The sequence below is a fragment of the Trichosurus vulpecula genome, chromosome 1 (genome assembly GCF_011100635.1).
Source record: "Trichosurus vulpecula isolate mTriVul1 chromosome 1, mTriVul1.pri, whole genome shotgun sequence".
NCBI lineage: Eukaryota > Metazoa > Chordata > Mammalia > Diprotodontia > Phalangeridae > Trichosurus > Trichosurus vulpecula.
The window spans coordinates 393,527,338-393,550,872 of NC_050573.1; the positions used below are offsets into that span (position 1 = coordinate 393,527,338).

The following is a 23,535-nucleotide window of genomic DNA, read 5'->3' on the forward strand; positions in this document are numbered from 1 at the left end:
GTACTTGAACGTAACAACAGTACAGTAAATAATATAGTAATAAAGTACAGTAAAACTATACTTTTAATAAAAAATTCCATAATTTAATCTATCACTAATTTAGACTGTCCTTTATCCCAAATTAATATAAATTAACATTTTTATTGTATTACAGGAGTTGGTCATTGTCTTTGGTCCTGTGTTGGACTATGATGCCACATACCTGGTTGCTAAAAGTAGTCTACTTGCCCCTTTAAGCGGCAAATGCACAAATAAATTTTTGTTGCCTAATAGGTGAATAGAGTTTTCTTTGTTTTTAAGAATTGTACCGCTCTCTAAGTAGCCTTCCCATCTTTATCCATGTTTTGTCCTTTTAGTTGCATTATCTTTACCTTGCATTCTTCAGGAATGTTTTCAGAATGATGGGAAACCCCTAGAGAGCAGGGACCAAGTCTAAGTACTTTGTTCTGTGCACAGCCACCCTCACCTAAGCACAAAATGTATTTTGATGTTGGTTAGGGGATGGTAATTTATATGCTAATTTACTCCCATTTAATATCTGTCTATCTTCTATTTTTCCTGCAGAACATGATTTAAAAACTTGGAATGAAAAGCACAAACCACACTGCCCATTTATGACTATCCATTGTATATACATTTCTTGAGATTTAGTTCGTAATGATTCCATTCCTTGTGGCATCTTTCTTCTTAAAGATGACTTGTGTGTAGCAATTGAGTATTTACCTACAAATAATAATTCACATACATGAGAGTGGAAAGATAACTGAAATCATGGCGGAGTCAGGCAGGATTCAGACTCCCTAGGATTCATACTCAGGTTTTCTTGACTTTAAATACAGTGATCTTTCCATTGTATTACAATAAAGGAAAATTGACTAATCCTTTTTTGGGACCCTCTACCAAGTCTTTTACGAGGTCTGATTGACAAATAGGAAGATAAGTCCCCATCATATTCCTCTACTTTTTATTTCTTTCATTGACAGAATTAATGAGCAATTCTAGCAATCTGAGTACCAGAAACATGTTGAGAAGCAAAAGTTGTAGATTAACACTGAAACTGGGGGATTAGTTTCAAATAATTAGGGACTAGCAAAATATTTTAATTAAAATACTTTAATTAAATTTAATCTAATTAAAAATATTTAAAATAAAACATTGTTATAGCCTCAGAAAAACTTGCTCTAAAAGCCTAATTTTTAAAAAATTTTCTTCATCAGAAGTATCATCCTTAAGGGGTCAATCCAGTTAACCTTGCAGGTCCAATTGGACAACACTTTCCTTTCATGTATATTCTATTTGTCTTTTTAGTTTTGTGTTCTGTCTTATTTCTTATGTTGGCTGCCATTACTTTGTCAAGGCCTCTCATTCCATAAAACAGGAAACATAGATTCCCTTCGCGGAATGCCATAGCATTGCAGAAATGTCATTGCCTGTGTGAAGGCAAATCAAAACAACCCAGAATAATTAAAGATTTTATCGAATTTTTGTTGACCTTTAAAATGTCCATTAATTAAAAAGCAATGTACCTTTTGTAAAATACATATTTATTGTAAGAATCATTGAAGTCCTTATTCGCCAAATAATACTTTCAATCTGCCTACAGGATACCCAGGAAATAAAATCAATCAAATCAGCCTTTTCCCAATTCAGCCTATATATCAAACAATAAGCATTTATTAATCACCTACTATGTACCCATCACTGTGGATAAAGAGTTGAAAGTGAATAAAGAAGTTTACATTCTACCAAGGGTAATAAATACACACACAGACACACATAAAACACAGACATATAGTTGTACATACATATATGTTACACATGTATATACAAAAGAGATACAAGACCATTTTTCAAGAGGAATACACTAGGAGGTGAGGAGATTCATGAAGGGCCTAATATAGAAGCTGGCATTTAAGCTTCTGATGGAAACTAGAAATTCTGAGAGGTAGATGTGGGAAGGATATGCATGTGTTCCTGTAATGGAGAACAATCCGTGTAAAGGCATGTGGACAGGAGTTTAAGTATTGTATATGAGAAACTGCAAAATAGTAATTCTGGGTAGATTTTAATATATGTGAAGGGGAATCATATATAATAAGACTGAAAAGGGAAGTTGGGGTCAGGTTATGAAGAGCTCTTTAATTCTAAACAGATTATAGTTGATCCCAGGAGCGAAAAGAAACCATTGGAATTTATTGAATACGGTCAGTAACATGGTCAGTTCTACTATTTAGAAAGATCATTTGTAGCTATGTTGAGGATGTATTTGGAGAGAGGAGAGTTTGAAAGCAGGGAAACCAATTAGAAGGTTATTGCAATAGTTTGGATGAGAGGTGAGGAGCTTGTGGATCAGGGTGGTGCCCATGTATAAGAAGAAAGGCAGTGTTGTGGAGGTAGGAACAGCAGTGTGGCAATTGATTGGATACATGGGGTAAGAGAGTGAAAATTGGAGGCTAACACTAAGGTTGAGAATGTGGATGATTTGTGGAAGGGAAGGGTAAATAGCATGAGTTCTGTTTAATTTGAAATGGCTTATGCAACATCCATTTCAAAATGTCTGATATGCTAAACTACACCTCTCGCCGTCATCCGCATACAAGTGATAATTATATTTGTGGGAGAAAACCAAGAGAGAAAATGGAGAGGGAAAAATGCCCAGGACATAGTTTGAGGTTATACCCCTATTCAAGGGTCATAATATTTATGATTAACCAGTAAAGGGAACTGAGAAGGAATGTTCAGACAGATAATAGGTGTGCCAAGAAAGGAAGAGTGTCATGAAAACCCAGAGAAGAGAGAACACACAGGAAGAGAGCCAATCAACAAGCATTTATTAAATGTGTACTTTGTGCCTGGTACTGTGCTAAATTCTGGAGATAAAAATAAAGGTCCAAAACATGAGGTACATACAAATATAATGATTAACATTCTGTATGCTGTGGAGAGGTGAAAAAGGATGCATACTGAGAAAAGGCCATTCAGCAAAATATTTCTTGATAGCACAAGAAGCTAAGTATATAGCAATTCTAAATTGTGCCAGGCACTGGCACAAAATAAATGCTTAATAAATACTAGGTGATTGACAGAATGTGTAAATAAAAACCTACCAGTGCAGTTCTCAGATATAAAATACCAAAAAAAAAAAAAAACCCTCCGAAAACAAAATCAAACAAAAATATTAAAAAATTCACAACACATCCTATGATTTAGTATGTAATCTTAGGATAATTCCCAAGGTATATAGAGTTTAAGTGATGGATCCAAGAACACACAGTTTTTAAGTGTCAGAGGCTAGATTTTAATGTCTGTTTTCCTGACTCCAAGCCCAGAACTCCTTCAACTGCCTCTTGCCAGAATTTTTACAAGACTTTTTGACTTGCTTGGTTTTCCTGGAACCTCAAGAATATCTTAATGTAGTTTTTTTCCCCTTCTCTATAAAAATGTATAGATTAGTCCCCTTTCCTTCCACACAACTGCCAGTCTGCAACACCATTATAATACCATTTATACTATGGTAGAAAGAAAATAGCCTATTGAGATTGAATCTTTTAGGAGAAAATAAAGACCATGCCAGGTTAGTGATTGGGGAAAAGTTTTCGTGCAGTATTAATTTAATTCTCATTTTAGGACTATCTGATCTGCTTTGATTTTCTGTATGTGTGCATGTGTGTGAGTGTGTGTGTGTGTGTGTGTGAATGATGCATACTATGGATTGTTCAATTGTTAAACATAAGACTCTTAACTGAAAAATTTTTTGTTTTTTTTTAACTACATGAGCAAAAAAAGTGTTTGCAAATGGGTAAATGCTATGTGTGTGTTTCTTAACCTTTGTGAGAGGGAAGGGGGACTAATGCCTTTTTGCAGTTGAGTGAAAAATCGCAATCAAGTTATAAATCCCTAAGGGAACAGGGGTTTATAATTGAAGTCTTGACCGATGCTTCCCCCAGTGTGAATTAGATAGGCTACCTTACTTAGTTTTGCATTTTGGACTGAGTGTTTTTAACTAAATGTGTGTGGGTGGGCAGGGTGGATGGATGGATTATACGATTATTTCCTAACACTGCCCCACTCATAAATGCTTCTGAGACCTGAGGCAATGGACCTGAATAGAGAGAAGCAAATGGTGGAAGAAACGTAGCGAAACTTCTTTCTGAAAGCGTTTTTTTCATAGACTAGGATAGGTTCTAACTCATGCTCTCTTTTATTGGATTAATTTTCAGATAGTAAAATTACTCAATGGGAAGATCCAAGATTGCAGAATCCTGCTATTACTGGGCCAGTGAGTATTTTTCATCATTGATTTTTTTCCCAGGTCATTTTTGTTTCTTCCTAAGTTTGCGTTTTTTGTATATGATGGCTTAACTTAATGTCACTAGAATGACAAGATAATTGACATTTGTCTTTCCATTCACCAAACTTTCCTCCAGTGAAATCATATGAAGCACTGTTTTTGCAGGACTTCTCCACAGGAGTCTTAAGAGTAGTAATTTATATATGTGCCACTTTCTACTTTTTCCCAAGGTGGTTATTATAGAATTAAAACTAGAATGAAAACATGAGGCAAGGTGGTCAACTTTGCGCTTAAGGTCTGTAATAGATAATAGTTACAATAGACTACTTTGACGTAGATGAAGGATAGTTGATCTTTTCTGCAGGTTTCACCATTTCTCTAGGCCATTAAAACCCCCTGATGTAGGTGGACAATGAGGTAAGATACCCAAAGACACACAGCAAATTAGTATCATGATCATGGCTATGATTCAAGTCTCTTAACACCAGCATTCTTTCTACTCTGACAACACTGACTTTCATCAAAGTCAACTAGATATGATGCCTTTTCTCTAAGATTTTAGACTTAAGACAGACAATAGCAATCCATTTATTTAGGATGTTAATTATACAAAAACATGAAATAATTTAAGCATGTTCTTTTTATTCAAGCAAAGTGGGGAGAGGGAAGGAAGGGTATTTATTATTGAGGCAAGTGAGTTCTTTAATAGGATTTTACCATTATATGCAATAACTTGAAATTCACATAGCAAATAATTGTTTCAAATTGTTCTTACCTGGGCTGTGTAATCTGAGTATTACAATAAGCCTGAGATAGACAGGGCATATAGATTTGGTCATTGAGACTCAAAAAAGGGATTTGCCTGGTGTCATAAAGCTCAAAAATGGCAAAGCCAAGACTTGAACCTAGGCCATCTTACTCTAAATCATTAGGTTATTACCATTTCTGTGGCTGAGTTTTGGTGGGCAAGAGTAAGATTGCCCTACCTAATATAATCTATAATCATAAGTACGTTTTTATTGCCCTAGGTGGTATTTTTAAAAAGAATTTGTATGGAAAGAGAACAAATGATTTGGTCCATTAAGCTATTCAGTCCTCTCCAGAGGCTCTATCTGGCACTTCTGTATGTCAGTAGGACAACAGTCTCCTTCTACGGGAAGGTGTAATGTTGATGGAATAGGAAGAGCTTCCCCATCCATTTATAGGCCTCTGTGACCTGCTTTGAGCTCAGGCCCAGCTCATAGCTGTGATGGAGCCTGAGTCACATGGAGCCCATAGTGGGAGGAGCTTGCCCAACATAAAAAGAATGTTAACTAAAATAGTATGTTGGGGAGAGAGGCAAAGCTGAGAGACAGAAGTGAGGGGGAGAGAGGAACTTGCCTAGGGGAACTTGTTTGTGCGGTGGCCTAACAGAAAGAACGCTTAAGATGTTGGTGCTCTCTGGATTGGTGATGGGTACCTTGTTAAATCTTACCTCCTGGTATCCTAATAGTGATGTTCCAAATAAATATTTTTGTTTTGCCTTTGAGGAAGAGAGTTTATTATATTTTGCGAATCTGCCCTGGAAATACGTCTGCATATTCATAGCAGCTGCTGTGGGTATCACATTGGTGTTACAGAAGGTGAAAACGTGTTCTTGTTCTTCCATTTGAGAAACTACCCAAGAAAGAAAAAATAATGAGGCGTGGAGGAGGATAATGATTTTTTAACTTCCCATGCATCATTCCCCCAAGAAGAAAGAACAGAAATAGCTCAACCTCCTAGTTTCCACCCACATCTAGTCAGCACCTACCAGGTTTACAAATGACTTTTTTCAGTCAGACATATAGACAGCTAGAGAGAGAGAGAGTGTGTGTGTGTGTGTGTGTGTGTGTGTGTGTGTGTGTGTGGCCTGAGGCAGATTATGAGACAAAATTTCTTTTTTTATAATATTTTTCTTACAATTACATGCAAAAACAATTTTTAACATTTATTTTTTTAAAATTTTGAGTTCCAAATTCTTTCTCTCCCTCCCTCCCCTACCCCTTCCCTGAGAAGGCAAGCAATTTGAGATAGATTATACATGTTCAGTCACATAAAACATATTACCATATTAGTCATGTTGCCTTTCACCTTTCAATAGCAGTTTGTTCTACACTTAATTAATAGACCTATCAGGTTCTTATCATATTATCAATGCATGTTCCAGATAAGACTGGAAGCTCCTGGAGGTCGGGAGCTTTGTCTCATCCTAATGTTTTATCTCCAGGTGAGGTAAGGAGATTAACCCAGTACCCTTTGACCCTTTGCTTCTCTCTCCCTCTCTCTCTCTCTCTCTCTATCTATCTCTCTATCTCTCTCTTCTCTCTCCTCTTCTGTCTCTCAGTCTCACACACAGACACACACGCACAGCTATATAAAATTTCCCTTAGAAAATATATGCACATGAAGAGATTTTTCAAAGTATTTAAATAAACAGACTATGGGGAGTTATGAGAGAACTTTAAGCTTTATGATTCATAAAGTATTCTGAATGTTGGCTCAATAGATGTAAAAATTTTCAAGTATATTATTTTCATGATCTCTATTTATAAATATCTCTTTTTCAGGCTGTTCCTTATTCCAGAGAGTTTAAGCAGAAATATGACTACTTTAGGAAGAAGTTAAAGAAACCAGTGAGTAATCCTGTCTTTTTGTATAGCACTGTATTTGTCATTTGTCCTTTGGAAGTTACCACATCCTTGTTTTGTAAGAACAATGTGATTATAACTTTTTTAAAAAATTATTACCCAAACTAAACCTGTTATCACATTTTAAAAACTATACTTTGATCTACTTGGTTCTTCAACTTCCATATTTTTTTCATAGTTAGTGATAAATAAGGATGAGTGTGAATTCAATGGAAATTTTAATTCCGTTGTGAGCTCCCTGTGGGCAAAAACCATGGTTTTTTCTTTGTACCCCCTTTGCTTATGATGACTATCACATAATAGGTATTTAAGAAATCCTTGTGGGCTGTTTGAGCACATTGGAAAAAATTTAGTGATTTTGATAAGCAATACAGTGTGCCTGTTTATTGTGAAATATAAATCTAGGTAGTAAACGTTTTCGCCAAAAACCAAACAAAAGAAAAAAATCACTAGAATAGTTAGAACTTGGGCTAAGGGCAAAAAACAAAAAAACACAAAACTACCTGTTGTTTACAGTGATCTTAAATGTAACCCTCTGCTCTTTTTCTCTAACTCTCCTATGTAACCCATTAATTGGATTCTATGGCAGTAGTTGGACTAAATGTAGAGTTTCTATTAAAATACTAGCAGGATAAGACCTGGACTTTGGTTATTGATTTTACAAGCAGTCTCTCTCATCTTTGTTCTCTCCCTCTCTGTCATCTCCTTCCCTGTTTGTAGTTACTCCCTCTTTATTTCATCCTCTCTACAGCTGTCCAAATAATTTTCCTTATGCTCATGTCTATTCCTGTTACTATCTTGCTCAAAAGCCATCCAAGGTAAAGTACAGACTCCTTAACCTGGCATTTCAGGATGTCCGTAGTTAGTTTCCACCCTGCCTTTCCAGCTTTATAATTCTACTTCCCTTTGTGGATGCTGTATTCTGATTCAGCCTGACCACTCGCCGTTCTTCAGACTTGACATTCTATCTTTTCCCTCTGTGCATTCTCACAGGCCATACCCTGTGCCCCTGTGTCCCTTCTCATCTCTGCCTTTAAGAACCCTTAACTCCTTTTGTTAATGCATCCTAAATTGAATTTTATTAGAATTTTCTTTCCTTTTCCCTGTATGATTCTTCAGCCTTGTCTCTTCTGCCTTGCTCTACTTTGTGAGTTCAGTTATGAAGCATCACCAGAGTAGGCCTGATTGACTGTCCCCTTTTTATTTCATGCACTCAATTCTAGGTTGCCACAGAGAAGGAGTGATTGGCCAGGAATGTGCAAACTATAGCACAATTTTCATTCATCCTAAATGTCTTTTTTCTGCCTCTTCTCTCTCCTGCTCTCTCTCTTCCCTAGAATAAACAGATATTGATAAGGATATTTTGCCTGTCCTCCAAAATACAGTTTTTAAAGGAAAAATTTGCCTTCTTTGTGCATTATTATTATGTATGCATCCCGTACATCTTCTGTCATTATTTCGCTTGGTGAACACTGTCTGGTGTTGACTTTCTTGACAAGCCATATAAACCCTAAGGAGAAGGGTTGTTTCCCCATGGGCTCTTGCTGTCAGGGCTTTCTTTTTTATTTAGAAGTCTAAATGCATTTCATGTTCCCCTGAGACAACTGCCTTTACAGGCAATCCCCTTTACTTCATGCTGATTATGTTTACTATGAATTATCTGTCAACAATAGACATCCTTCCCCAAAGTTCGGGTATTGTCCTCCAATGACTAAAAATCATGGGATCATGATTCAGATCCAACTTTTTTTCCTTACTTTCCCAATTGTTTTTGCTATATAAGAAATGTTTCAATTTAGGCAGATGTGTATGTGCTTTTGATTTAATCATTTTTAATCAACAAATTTATTTTCTCAACCTTCCTCCACACACGTCAAACAGAATCCTTGTGACATACTTATAGCCAAACCAAAAAAAAAAAGTCTTGCATTAGCCATATAGAAAAAAAATATATGCCTCATTCTGTTTTCTGAGTTTATCTCCTCTTTGTCAGGAGCTGGGTAGCGTGAGTCATCATCAGTCTTCCAGATTCGTGGTTGGTCATTATATTGATTAGAATTCCTAAGTCTTTCAAAAGTTGTCTTTTATGATGTTGTTTTATTATATACGTTATTCTCCTGTTTCTGCTCACTTCACTTCGTTGGTATCAGTTCATCCTAGACCTCCTATGTCCCTTTCATCATTTATTATGACATAATAGTATCCCATTACACTTATACACCATAATTTTTTCTATTATTCCTCAAATGAAGGGATTCTCTCAGTTTCTTGTTCTTGGCCTCCACAAAAAGAGTTATAATTTTTTATACAAATGACACCCATCAAGTTTAGTGCAACAGTGCCATGATTCTGACTCAGCTAGGTGGATTGTTCAGATTTTACTAACACTCTCCTCCTCTTGTTATAGAATACTACAGTTGACTGTCCTTGGGGTGCTAGATGGTAGAAAATGCCTGGTAAAGATAAAAAATAGGACACTTTTTTCCTTCATTCATCCTTTCTTAATAGGCAGCATATGTTAGTGATTCAGTGTGAACAATTGTTAACGGATGCTAAACATTTCATATTTTGATGTAGAGAAGCTTACCTTCTATGTAGAGGAAAATCCCCAAAAGAGAGAATCTGAATGGGAACCATTCAATCATTGCCTGTTTAATCAGACACTCTTCCACCGTCTCCCTGTTGTTGTCATTTTTTCTGATGATAGGTGTTTTATATCTTCTTTCATGTAGGCTGATATTCCAAATAGGTTTGAAATGAAGCTTCACAGAAATAACATATTTGAAGAATCCTATAGGAGGATCATGTCTGTGAAGAGACCTGATGTGCTCAAAGCCAGGCTGTGGATTGAATTTGAGTCCGAAAAAGGCCTTGACTATGGAGGTGTGGCCAGAGAATGGTTCTTCTTGTTGTCCAAGGAGATGTTTAATCCTTATTATGGTCTCTTCGAGTATTCTGCCACGTAAGTATATGGAGTATAGCTGGAATTTTATCCTAAAGCAGAGAGTAAATGGCTCACCCCATTCATTCTACTGACATAGGCCCCTAGGGCATAAGCCTAGAAATTATTCTTAATCCACTTGGTGTTTTAATGTGTTCAATGAAAGCCTAAAAGTGACTGATTCTTTTCTTGTCTGTTGCACTCATATAATTGAAATTGAAAAAAACTTTCTGGTAATTATGGCATTCACATAGAGAGAAGCAATTATCATTGCAAATGTTAATTCAAGGGAAGAATTTGTCAGTGTCATACTTCTAAAAAGGGTAAAGCATTTTTATGAGCAAGGATAGCCACTAAAGTCAAATTATGAGGTCTTTGGGGAGCCATGCTTCAGTATACAAGTGGCAAGAAGAGAAATAATTCCTTCATAATTAAGGATTTCAGAATCCCCACTTGTCATTCTAAGCAGTCAAGCAATGATCACTTTCAAAAAGTCAGGCAGGAGTGTGTATAAGGCAGCTTAGCTAAAAAAAAGAGTAACACTATGTTGAGGCCTTTGTTAGAATCATTTTTGCCCTGGGAACTTAACCTCTCTCCTCCCTGGCCTCCACTCATCCTTTATTTAGGCACAAGATTCATGAGTCTTTCTGTCCAGTGGCATGGGAGTTTGCCAGAGTCACTTTACCTTTATAGGAATCCCAATTGGATTAGAGACCCTTAGATGTATTTAAAATGAGGTGGTAGGACCAGATAGCTTTAATGGCTCCTCCCAGTTCTAAAAGAATGATCCAACCAGTCAAGGAAAAAGCCTTTATTAAGCATCTGCTATGTGCCAGACGCTGAACTAGGGGCTTGAAATTCAAAGACAAAGAATGAAATGATATCTCCTCCCAATAGAGAACATTTTGTTGTATTTTGCATACAAGTATTTTATGTACAAACATGTTGGGATATCAGGAAGAACAATTTGTGTGCTCTCCCAGAAAGTGACTGGGTACATCCCTGAAATAAAATAGAGATTGAGCTGAATTAAGCATATCATTTATTTCAAAGGCTTCTTTCTTACTCTTAAGACAGCCTCTATCCCTGTGGTGATTAGAAAATCCTGACTTCAGGTGTGTAAGCTGTGTGTCATCAACCTAGAATTCGCCTCATCTTTCTGAGTCAATGAGCATATGGCCATGTCTCAGAAGTAAGGAATTAACAAACAGATACATTTTCTATTAAATTGCAGAATACATTTGGGTAGGCTGAAATTAGAGTTTTCTGTTCTGGCCTTTTTTATTTAAAAGTTATTACATGGTTTTCTTTCCTCAAAGGGACAACTACACACTTCAAATCAATCCCAATTCAGGCCTTTGTAATGAAGATCATCTGTCCTATTTCACTTTTATTGGACGGGTAGCAGGCCTAGCAGTATTTCATGGGAAGCTCCTAGATGGTAAGTTATTAAAAATGCTAAAACAAAGAAAACTGTGTTGTATTCTAACTTTGTTTGTTCCATTAATTTTTCTGATCAGGGATTCTCTATTTTAAATAATATTTTATTTTTTCCCCAATTATATGTAAAAACGATTTTTAACCTTCATTTTTAAAAATTTTGAGTTCCAGATTTTCTCTTTCTTTCCCTTTCCTCCCACCTCCCTGAGACAGCATATAGGTTATACATGTACAGTCATACAAAACATGTTTCCATATTAGGCTGTGAAAGAAGACACAAGCCCAAAAACCCACAAAAAAATAAGGAAAATGAAAAATAGTATGCTTTGATTGGCATTCAGACTCCATCAGCTCTTTTTCTGGCAGTAGACATCATTTTTCATCACGAGTATTTTGGAATTGTCTTGACTGATACGTAAAGTAACAAAGCACCTTATCCTTGTCCTACAATGGAGCTGCTTTCCCTGAAAGCCTAGATATTTTAATATTGGATTTATAGTGTCTGTACACATTTTAAAGAGAAAAAATAGCTTCCTAAAATTGGAATACAGCATACCAATAGGACTATAGATTAAGAGCTAGGAAGGTCATTAGCAGTCACCTAGTTCATGTGATCATTTTGCAGACTAAAGACCAGAAAACATAAGTGACTTATCCAAGGTCATATGGGTAGGAAGTAGCAGTATGATTTTAACTAGCTTCTCCAACCCCAAATCCAATCTTCTTTCCACTGTACTGTATTGCTTCCTATTTAGACTTAATCTCTCCCCCTTCCCCCGCAAAAAAAAAAAAAAAAAGAAAAAGAAAGATTTCTATCTTTCAGTAGCTAGATTGGTGACAGATGGAAAAGCTAATGAAAAAGTTAATTTTAAATGACCTAATCTATCTAATATTGTGCCTATGCTCCATTTGTCCCTGAATTATAATTTTTAAATGTGACTAGATAATAAGTAATTTCAGGTAATTTTGTGACCTAGATAACTATAGAATCATAGTGCTCAGTAGATAACAGGGCACAAATGGGTCAAGATCTTGTTTTGGTTAGATGGGCATCTAATACGTTGGGGACTTGAAGATCTGAATATTGAAAAAAAAATTTTCTTCAAAGAAAATCGTGGATGTCATCAACCAAGAAAGGAAAACCAAGCACTTTTAAAGTATTTCAGAATTTAATTAAGACAGAGAGAAGAGAGAGTATGAGTAGTTTTGTGTGTGATGTTAAGAGATTGAGATTATAGGAACCCTGAAGTTTAAGCATTTCTACCTTAAATACTCTCCTTCCTCATCTCTGCCTCTTGGTTTCTCTAGTTACCTTCAAGTCGCAGCTAAAATCCCACCTTTTATTAAACAGAAGCCTTTCACAATTCCTCTTAATTCTAGTGACTTCTCTCTGTTATCTCTAGTTTATCCTGTCCATATCCTATGCATAGTTGTTTGTGTATTTTCTCCTCTATAGACTGAACTCATTGTAGGGGAGAAGTGCCTAGTACATAGTAGGCACTTAATAAATGCTTATTGACTGACTAATGATGATCTAGTGTTGGTTTTGGGGACAGGTAATTGACATAATGCATGGAGTGTGGGGTCTGGAGTCAGGAAGACTCATCTTCCTGAGTACAAATCTGACCTTGGACACTTATTAGTTGTGTGGCAATTGTGTGGCAAAACTTAATCCTGATCACCTCAGTTTCCTCAACTGTAAAATGATCTGGAGAAGGAAATGGCAAACCACTCCAATATCTTTACCAAGAAAACCCCAAATGGGGTCATGAAGATGTATCAGTAAGGCAAGATTCATGGTATCGATGGTGACCATGAATATGCCTGTATAGCTCAGTATTGCAGAATATTAGAGATTCTCTGTATTGAAGACAGAAAAAGTAAAACATTTATTCAGATGCCAGAGGGTCAAATCCCAGAACCAATAACCCCAATTCGACATAGTAGTAATTGTATTTCAAAACCAGTAAGTCCACCTCAATGTAACAGCAAGGAGACTAAAACACAGTACTACAGTAAAGAGTCAAGCCATCCTGTAACCTTTTCTTCTGCTAGGGCCTTCCCATAAACACTCACTCACTAATCCTAACTATCTGCTTGCCTGCATCCTCTCCTCCCGAAGTTCTGAAAGCCCTTGCAGTTCGTTTTCTCTCTCTCTCTCTTTCTCAGTCCTCTCTTCTTCTTGAAGTTCCATCTTCTCCACAGCTCTCTAGTCTGAGCTTAATGGCTACCTACAGGGTATGTATACCCTATGTAGGCCTGGGGCTTACTTAGCACCTAGTAGCAAATGGGTGCAGGCCTGGGGCTTGGCACCTAATAGCAAAAGGGTGTGGGCCTGCCTACAAGCAAGCCTTTCCTAATCAAGCTTCCCTTAACTAGCTCCACCTGAAGCCTATTGAATGGGTGAGGAAGATCTTTGATAACATTAGCACCACAGAAGAGTCGAACACAACTGAAAGAATGGCTGAACGACAAAAGTGTTGGCTTTATTTTATTTCAGAGCATCAACTATTATAGGTAGTTACTAAATATTGTTCTTCCCTTATTCATACACATTTCCTTACTGTAAAATATTAGCTGTGTTTGACACTTTATTATATCCCGTCTTTTCAAATTCACTTACTTGGTTTGCTAATTTAATTCATCAGTCACAAGTATATTTTTCCTAGTATTATTGTTGCTATGCTATTTCCTAGGATCATAAAAGAGTTTGTCAGGAAGTGGTTTTAAAACAAGAGAGTTACTTACTAGTTTGCTGGTGTCTTCCTTTCTAAGCTACAAATAGGCTCCAGTCTCTTCTATTTGGGAGAAACCCCTCCTCTTGATCCTGTTGCCTATTCCGGTCCTCTCAAATGAGACCAGACCGGGTTCTTCTCCAGTGTTCATAAAATGAGGGGCTTGGACTAGAGGATTTCTAAGGTCCTTATTAGCAATAAATCTATGATCCCATGACCCTGCGACCATCCACTGAGCCTTTAATCCTTAGAGATCTGACTCCCACCTACTAAAACTGCTTTCTCCGTAGTCACCAATGACCTCCTAACATTATCTGCAAAGGCCTTTTCTTAATCCTTATTTCCTTTACCCTTGATGCTTTCAACACAGTTGACTACTCTGTCCCCTTCAGAAAATTGTCCTTCCATCTCTATGGAACTTTAATGACTCCCTGGATATTCCCTGTTTCCTCCACAATTCTGCCTTTGTCTTCCCATCGCCTAAATGTTGCTATGGTTCCAAAACCTTAATTCTCATCCTCCTGACTATATTCTTCCATCCGCCTTTCTCTTTTCTCCCTCTCCTTGTTCCTCTCCCTCCCCCTCCTCAGCAGGCTTCTGAATATTTCCACTTGAAAATTACTGTCAATTCAAAGATCATGACTAAAACTATGTTTGTCATCTCCTCGGTAACACCAGCTGCTTTCTCTACTTTCCCCCTTCTGTCAATGGGCCATCTTTCTCCCGGTCTTGATGCCTTAAAACTTTGAAGTGATCCTCAGCCATTCCTTATCCTTAAGATTTGTTTCTTAAATTTCTCACCAACCTATTGATTTTCCCTGTGTAAAATTCATTGCATCTATACCTTTCCTTTTGTTGGTACCTTCACTACCGTATTCCAGGTCCTCAGTACCTTGCTCTTGGAAGCACAGTAGTGCTTGTCTTGTTTGCTTTACCATCTCCAGTCCATCTCTAATCTATCCGCACAGCTTACCTATTAATCTTCCTAAACACTCTCTTTGGGCATGCTTCTCCCTTATTCAGAAATCTTCCTATGGGCCCCCATTGCCTACAAGTTACATCACCCTTATTGGTGACTCTTCAATATGGCCCCAGTAGTCTATATCTGCAACATTATCTCTCATGTATTTCTCACATAAACCTCTGATTTTGCTAGTGTTTTGTATTTCTGCATCTGTTTGGAAAACAGTGAGTAGTTTAATAATAATAATAATAAACATATAGTGCTTTAAGGTTTGCAGAGCACTTGACAATTCTTATCTTATTAGATCCTCACTATGGGAGGATCCTCCCTCACCCTGGGAGATAGGTGCTATTATTATCCCCATTTTACAGATGAGAGAACTAACATAGACAGAGATGAAGTGGTTCACCCAGGGTCATATAGCTAGTAAAGTATCTGAAGCTGGATCTGAACTCAGATAATCACAACTTCAGATTATATTACCTCCCAGTACTCTCTACGCTATGGCTTTGCTCACACTATTTTCACCTGTGTGTCTGAATACCTGCTTCTCCCTCTCTGCTGGTCTAAAGGTCTTTTTCTTCCTTCAAGTACTATCTCTCTGACCACTAAGCCTTTTGGGACTGCCCAAACTTAGCAAAATCTCTCTTTCTTCTGGATTCGTACAGCTCATAGAGAATCTTTAAGATTCTTTTGACATTCCATTCAGTAAAATCTATTAAGTCCTACAACGTGTAAAACATTGATACTAGGCATTGGATTAAATATATAGAGTTTCTATGCCCAAAGGGCTACAAAAATGTGCATACCCTTTGATCCAGCAATACCACTTCTAGGGCTATATCCCAAAGAGAGCACACAAGTGGGAAATGGACCCATATGTACAAAAATAGTTATAGTAGCTCTCGTTGTGATGGCAAAGAATTCAAAATCAAGGGGATACCCATCAATTGGGGAATGGCTAAACAAATTGTGGTATATGAATGTAATGGAATACTATTGCAGAGCAGATGGACTTTTCATTGTAATCTAACCTGGAAAGACTTATATGAACTGATGCTGAGTAAGGGGAGCAGAACCCAGAAGATCATTATACCCGATTACAGACACACAGTCACTATAAGGACTAACTTTGATAGACTTAACTCCTCTCATCAATGCAAGGTTCAAAGACAGCTCCAAAAGACTCATGATGGAAAAAGCTATGCGTATCCAGAGAAAGAATTATGGAGTCTGAATGCAGATTGAGGCAAACTATTTGCTCTCTTTTTCCTTCTTTTTTGGTTTCATTTCTTCTTTCTCATGATTTATTCCATTTGTTATAATTCTTCTTTACAACTGGTCTATTATTATATATTATTATATATATTATAACTATTATTATTATTATTATGTAAATAAGTTCAATGTAAAGATATATGGATTATATATATTGGATTATTATATATTATATTGGATTACATGCCATCTTGGGGGGAAGGCGGAGGAGAAGGAGGGAGAGAAAATTTAGAATCCCAAAAAATGTGGAACTGAGTGTTGTAAAGTAAAAATAAAAAATAAATTTATAATTAAAAAATATAGTTTCAATAAGTTATACCCCCTTTCCTTCCTACTAGGGGAATTTTATATACAACTATGTAATAAAAGAATACATTATATTATACAGATATGTATACAATATATTATAGAAAAATAACAACATTACAAAATACTATATACATGCATAAAAGAAATACAGGTATAGAGTATGTGTGGTTGTAGTGGGAAAAGTTTTTTCATGACATTTTGGAGTTATCAGCATGTAAGCATATAAGTTAAAAATCATAGAAATGGAAGAAATGGCCAATAAAGGACATAAATAAAACCTTGGGGAACATCCACTTTAAGATGTCAGAAAAATGATGAGGGGAAATAGAAGAGACATTTAGAGATAGGAGGAGAACTAGGAGAGTGTGATGGTTCTGCAATCAAAGGAAGAGAGATCAGTAAGTGACAGCGCTATTGGCAAGGGTCAACAATATTGTGTGCTCTTGAGAAGTCAAGGAGGATGAGCTCTGTGCTGTATCTTTTGGTACCCAAACACCCACTCTACCCACCTATCATGACATTGCTGCAGCATCTGTAATTATTCTCTCTACCTTTTCAATAAGAGCCTGTCTTTTATTTCATGCTTTGATGCTCAACAATAGTAAACACTTGAAACTAAATTCAGTTATCACCTTATTTTAGGTTTCTTCATTAGACCATTTTACAAAATGATGCTGGGAAAGCAGATAACTTTGAATGATATGGAGTCAGTGGTGAGTAAACGCAGATTGTTGGTGTTTTAAGTAATTGTGGAAGAAGGAAAAAAATATTCAACTCTTATTCTTTTAGTCCAAATGGTTCTCCCCCAACATAATAATAATAGCTGACATTTCTCTGATGCTTACCATGTATGTGCCTGGCACTGTGTTAAGCACTTGACAATTATTATCTCATTTGATCCTCACAACCATCCTAGGAGGTAAGTGCTATAATTATCCCCATTTTACAAATGAGAAAACTGAGGCAAACAGGTTAAGTGACTTGCCCAGGAAGATATTTTAATAACTGTAACGCAATCTATGCAGGGGAGGGGTAGAATGGAACAGAGAGAAATAGGAAAGTTTCTTAGATGTTATTTTTTAATAAGCAAAATATTTTCCATGGAATTGCAATTATACCAATCTTAGCAGATATACCTGATCCTAAATTACTGAGGGATGCTGGAGGGAGAATAATAGCTTGGATAATTTAAATCTACATATAATCAAGATATCTCATTCTATCCAATTTTTTTTTCCTATCAAACTTCTTTCTATAGTTTGATAAAACATAATCACACTTGCTCTTCATCCTTCACCTTTTTCATGACATTTCCATACTGAAATGAAAAGAAGTGCTGAGTAAATATCTGGTTGCTGACAATATGAACCTAAGATCATGTACTGACAGTTTTCATTCATCTTGATCACATATTTTTGCCCCTTTTTCTTGAACATTAGTGATTAATCCAAAGATAAACCTAAATCCAGGCAAGGTTGTTATCTATACCAATTAGCATCCATCTTTCCTTTCTCATAGTTACACATTCTTACCTAGACCACCCTACCTTGAGAACTATTCGTGTATACTGCTATTTATAAGACTTTACCAGTAAGTCCCTGCTGCTGGCAAAACTTTTTTTTTGTAATATATTGTTCTTCCCATTAGAGGACAAGAGTTATGCTGGGGATAGAACAAGTTAACATCATTAAATGCCATAATTTGTAGTCATTCTAACTGTATGTAATTGAGCAGGATACTCATCTATTTCACCAATCAAATGCTTTTGTGTTGTTCATTCATAATTTTCTGTCATTCCTATAGGATAGTGAATACTACAACTCCTTGAAATGGATCTTAGAAAATGATCCTACGGAACTTGATCTCATGTTCTGCATAGATGAAGAAAACTTTGGACAGGTATGTTTGGGTAACATTGCTCTTTGTGGACTCTGAAAGTTGCATCTTCTTTATCATGTCATGATGCGTTTTTTCAACAAGTAAGGAACATCCATCAATTTTAAATAGTGCATAATTTTCATCTACTAGTATTGGAGTTAACCTGATTACTTTGGTAGGGCGCCAGATTCCTGTTTCAGTCTTTTCCTAGCAAATGCTAATGGAAGTTTTAAGACTGCTCTATGGGCACTATGCCAATATCTTCTTAGAGTAAGAACTGGCCATCAGAGGCTGTGCTCTCTCAGTTTGGGAATTCAGGTACTCTCTCAAAGTAGAAACACTTTCATTGGTGGTTAGACGAGTGCTACATCAAATGAAGATTATGGTGTCATATGATGTTAAGGCTCAAAGGTAGTTTGGAGATTGCCTAGCCCAACCCCTTATGTTATAAATGAGGAAACTGAGAGGTAGCTTATACAACAAATTAGTAGAAAATCCATGTTCAAAATTCAAATGTCCTAATTACCATACCAGCCCATTGCTCTTCTGCTGTTTCATGCTGCCTGGATCATAATCTAGCTGAATGGTTCCATGTGAAACCAGTACACTTACGTGCTGCCTTCTCCCCACAAAATCCATGCACTTCAATTCTCTCAAATATTCCTTGGGAAAATAATCTTTCTGATGTCTCTTGCCTTGCCCAGAAGGATTAGCAAACTACAATCTGTCTTTTGTTGTAAGAATTCTGAGAGGGAAATGTATACTCTGGAGTCACCCAAATTGACTAATTTTCATATCATCCAAAACATAATTCTCTCCTCTCTCTTCAAGTCCTTCTCTCCCAAAAGGATTATCCTCTTACACTAGAGATGTGATCAAGTCCTTATGGCTTCCACTTCATAAAAACAAATGTGAGAGTATTACAAGAAAACCAGTTGTGGGTTTTTGTTTGCTTTATTTTTTTTTATCAAGAAATATACATAAATTTATGGCTCAGTATGTTGGTCTCCTGACATGTATCAGTTTCCAGTCCTTTACTGTTCTTATACTGTTGATGTGGGTTTGATATACAAAGGAAGCACAAATTGTCACAGTGTTTTAACCTAGAGTTTCTTTGGAATTCCTTAATATCCCTCTCTTTGAAATTTTACCTTCATCTTAGATATACTCAATTTTTTTTTACCAATTTGAAAATACCAGAAATATTAATTTTACTCTTTCCCCCAATGACACATGATCTCTTCTCTTATTAATAAGAATATTAGAGGTGTGAAGAATGGAGCAAAAAAAAAGAAAGAAATGTTACATCGCACAATGAACTAATATGGAAATGTTTTACATGATTACACATGTATAACCTACATCACATTGCTTACTGTCTTGGGAGTGAGAGGTAGGGAGGAAGGGAGGGATAGAATTTGGAACTCAAAACTTTAAAAAAAGACAACATGTTAAAAATTATTTTTACATGTAATTGAGAAGGAAATAAAATATTAGTTTTTAAAAAAATGTTGAAAGTCACACCCTGAGACCCTCCATCCATAGAAACACTAATGTCCACTAGAGGGTCATTCAGCCTGCCCAGATCTAATGTGTGAATAAGCCCTAAAAATTAAGGAGCTTGTATGAGAGATTGAAAAAGCTAAAAGGGATTTTGCGAAGAAACTTGGCTTCTCATTCTGACTCTCCCACTGTTTCTGTGATCTTAAGTAAGCCACTTAATCCTTCCCTGTCTCTGTTTCTACAGCTGTAAAAGGACAATCCAGCCCTATCTATCACTTGGTGGTTTTTGAATTTCAAATGTGAAAATAGATAAGAAAGCACTTTTGAAAGTTAAAAACATTATGTAAATTTAATTTGTTAGAGTCTTAGAATAATAGAGTTGAAATCTTCTAGTCCAGCTTCCTAGTCAGTGCAGGAGGCCTTTGAAAACTTGGTTGTCATCCAGACTCTGCTTATTTACCTCCAACAATGAAGAGCCGTTCTGTTGTTGGATCGCTCTGGCTTTTGAAAAAAGCCTTTCTTAATTTGCTTTCTTCAAGCTTACCCCCAATGTGCCTATATGCTGCCCTCTGCTGCAGGTCTGCTCCCCCTTCCACGTAACACCTCTTCAACTTTTTGAAAACATCTGTCACTTCTGCCCTTTAACATCTCTTCTTCATGCCAAACACCACCAAAATGAGATGGTTTCCAAGCTCTTCATCCTCTTTGTCACTTGTTTCTGGAGGCTTTCTAATCTGTTAATTTTTCTCATAAAATATGGTGTTAAACAAAACTCAGGTCCAATACACTGGACTATGTTGGTACCAAGCTGTTAATGATAGAATGCACCTACTTCTTTCAGGGGCAGCTAGGTGGCAGAGTAAATAGAGCCTGGGATCAAGAAGACTCCTTTTCTTGAGTTCAAATCTGGCCTCAGACATTTACTAGCTATGTAATTCTGCGCAAGTCACTTAACCCTGTTTGTTTCAGTTTCCTAATCTGTAAAATGAACTGGAGAAGGAAATAGCAAATCACTCCAATATCTTTGCCAAGAAAACCCCAAGTGGGGTGACACTTAGACACAACTAAACAACAATGTATGTTACTTCCTTTCTGTGAACAATATACAAACCTATAGACAAACTATATTATAAACTATGAAAGTGAAGTAATCTGTGTTCTCAGTCTCATTTAGTGAACATCCTTAGGCATTTGAGTGTTGGTGGATCAGTGTATTGTCAAAGAAAAAGTATGTGGTACCTAGAGTTAAATACAGTAATCCAAATGGACCAGAATGAACAACTAAAACTAGTGTTATTTTTACCAGTGAGGAGACAAAAATATTATTCATTACAGCATTTATATATCCAGCTCTGTTCTAACTAGCCAATATTAAGAGCATAGGGGCTATTTTAAATCTAAAGGATACTGAAATATGGTGTCTTTAAGGCCTGTTGGCTACCCGAAGCAGTGATTTCGTACTTTCTTCTCAATTCCAATAAGATAACGCAGCCTTCAAACTTTTTCTTCCAACTTCTGACATGGTGATTTATGGCTTCTAGAAGACAGGAGTAGCTCATTTCTGCAAACCTGAGGATGATTAAAATGTCAGAGACAGTTTTCTCTTTTCCTACATTCCTTAAATGAGCATAAGTTCACCTATGTCTTGGATGTGGGTTATAACTTTTGAAAACTATAATCCAGGAAACAAAGGGGAAAGGAGATAGGATATTAATCTATTTTTGCCCACTTCTGTCTCTTTTTGAGCCTTTTTTGTAAGTGGGCTTCTTTTTATGACCTTTAAAAAGTACTCACAAAATAGACTACTTGCATGTTAATTGTACCATACCAGTCAGCAGTGACACGATCTATACCATCTGTTACCTTGAAAGCTAAGACTGAGAAAATGGATTTATAGGAGATAGACATAAAGAACATGTAGGCAACAAGAAGAGGGGGAAAAGCCTTTGAATAAGAATGTAGGTCATCTAAGTATCTAAACAAGACCATCACTTTCAGGTAGAAAAATGTGTGTTTATAAAGATCTGAGGACAACTTCTAAGAGCTGCATGTTTAGGCAGGATAGAACCTTGGGATAATTGCAACTTTCCTTCCAATTAAGTAGGCAGGCTTTCTGACTGCTTGACCATGATAAAACTCAAGGGACTATAGATAAATAGGTACCCAGGAACTTGAGTGTGGTGTAAAAAGACAGAACACTGGGTTGTGAATCAGAAACTATTTTAATCTTGCCTCTGGTATATTTGTCATGTGACCTCAAAGAAGTCATTTTAACTTTTCTGAGTTTAGAAGTCATCATCAGAAAAAAAAAAAGTAGAAATGACTAGTGTACAAGGATATCCTAATGATAATGTTTAACTTAACTATGAAGTTAATTAATGGAATAGAAACCATATTAAGTACAAGAAGAATAAATAATTTTTGATCTTCAATAATATTGGTACCTTTAACTCAACTTGCTCATTGGAGAGGCTTTACTTCTGCACATCTATATATAACTTTGTAGTCTTCTTGAAAGTATCACTTTCTTGGCAGAAAAAATTAAAAATAAGAGAAAAATAGTAATATAAAACTCCAAATATTTCATGTTTCATGTGACCTACAGGAATACCAAGTAGCAAGAAAAATTCAAACTCTGTCCATTTATAAGAAAACATTTGACTATCACGAAAGGGGGGGAAATAGGGAGAAATGATTAGACAATACTCTCCAAATCAGGAGAAGATTCTGGAAACCTATGTGAACTTTTGACTGTTATATTTGACAGTAGCTATCTGCCAACACAATGGGTGGTAGCTCTTTCTGCTTTTCCTAAACTATTTAATGTCAAGAAAATGAAAACTGGAGAGAATGGTTTTCTTATTTAGAAAAGACTTTAGACTGAGGCTGATTTTCACTTTTATTTCTTGCCCATCTATTCATGAAGAGGAAGAGAAAGAACTAGCTCCTTTATGAATGGATCAGACAGGGCAATGCAATAGTTAAAATAGACCTTAGAAATTAATGAGATGATTAGGTCCTAAATTTGTTGAAATTATCGCCTCTCTCCTTAGAGAGCTAACCTGTCTTATAAAGGCTATACTTTCAAGGCCTATTACTACAAGCGTATAGTAACAAGCTTGTTATGAAGTGAGTTTAAATTCCCATTCCTCTACTGCTCAACCTCTTCCCACCCCTGAAAAATATTTTTTTCAAAGGCCATAAGGAATTAGCAGCTTTCTTGCCCTACCTTCATACCTCACAAAAAAGCTGATGTTTAAAATTGCCCCAACCAAGATGGAAGTTTATATTTTTCCTCTATAGAGAGAAGCTAATTAGTTGCTATTAAGAATTTGTAAGTCATTTCCCTAATAAAAGTGAGGCAAATGCTCTCCCCATAATCACTAGGGATGTCTGCAAGCTGTTTTTCTGAATATTTAGAGCTTACTCGCCTTTCCCATTTGGGAATGTAAGAACATGCCAGAGATTGTTGTTGGCTCTTTCTCCATGTAATCAAAATGCAGATGTTGCCTTTATTACCTGATTTG

General features: G+C 36.4%; 1 protein-coding gene across 5 annotated transcripts in view; it reads left to right on the forward strand.

Moving 5' to 3' along the window:
- The window catches only part of NEDD4L (NEDD4 like E3 ubiquitin protein ligase), a gene marked incomplete in the record, with an annotated part of 461,078 nt that overhangs the window by 410,218 nt on the left and 27,325 nt on the right, over positions 1-23,535 (forward strand). For all 5 annotated transcript variants that reach the window (XM_036757634.1, XM_036757643.1, XM_036757611.1 and 2 more), the window contains 6 exon segments: positions 4,221-4,279; positions 6,880-6,945; positions 9,693-9,922; positions 11,221-11,342; positions 17,270-17,340; positions 18,431-18,526. In XM_036757634.1, coding sequence (XP_036613529.1) covers positions 4,221-4,279; positions 6,880-6,945; positions 9,693-9,922; positions 11,221-11,342; positions 17,270-17,340; positions 18,431-18,526 — 644 coding nt within the window.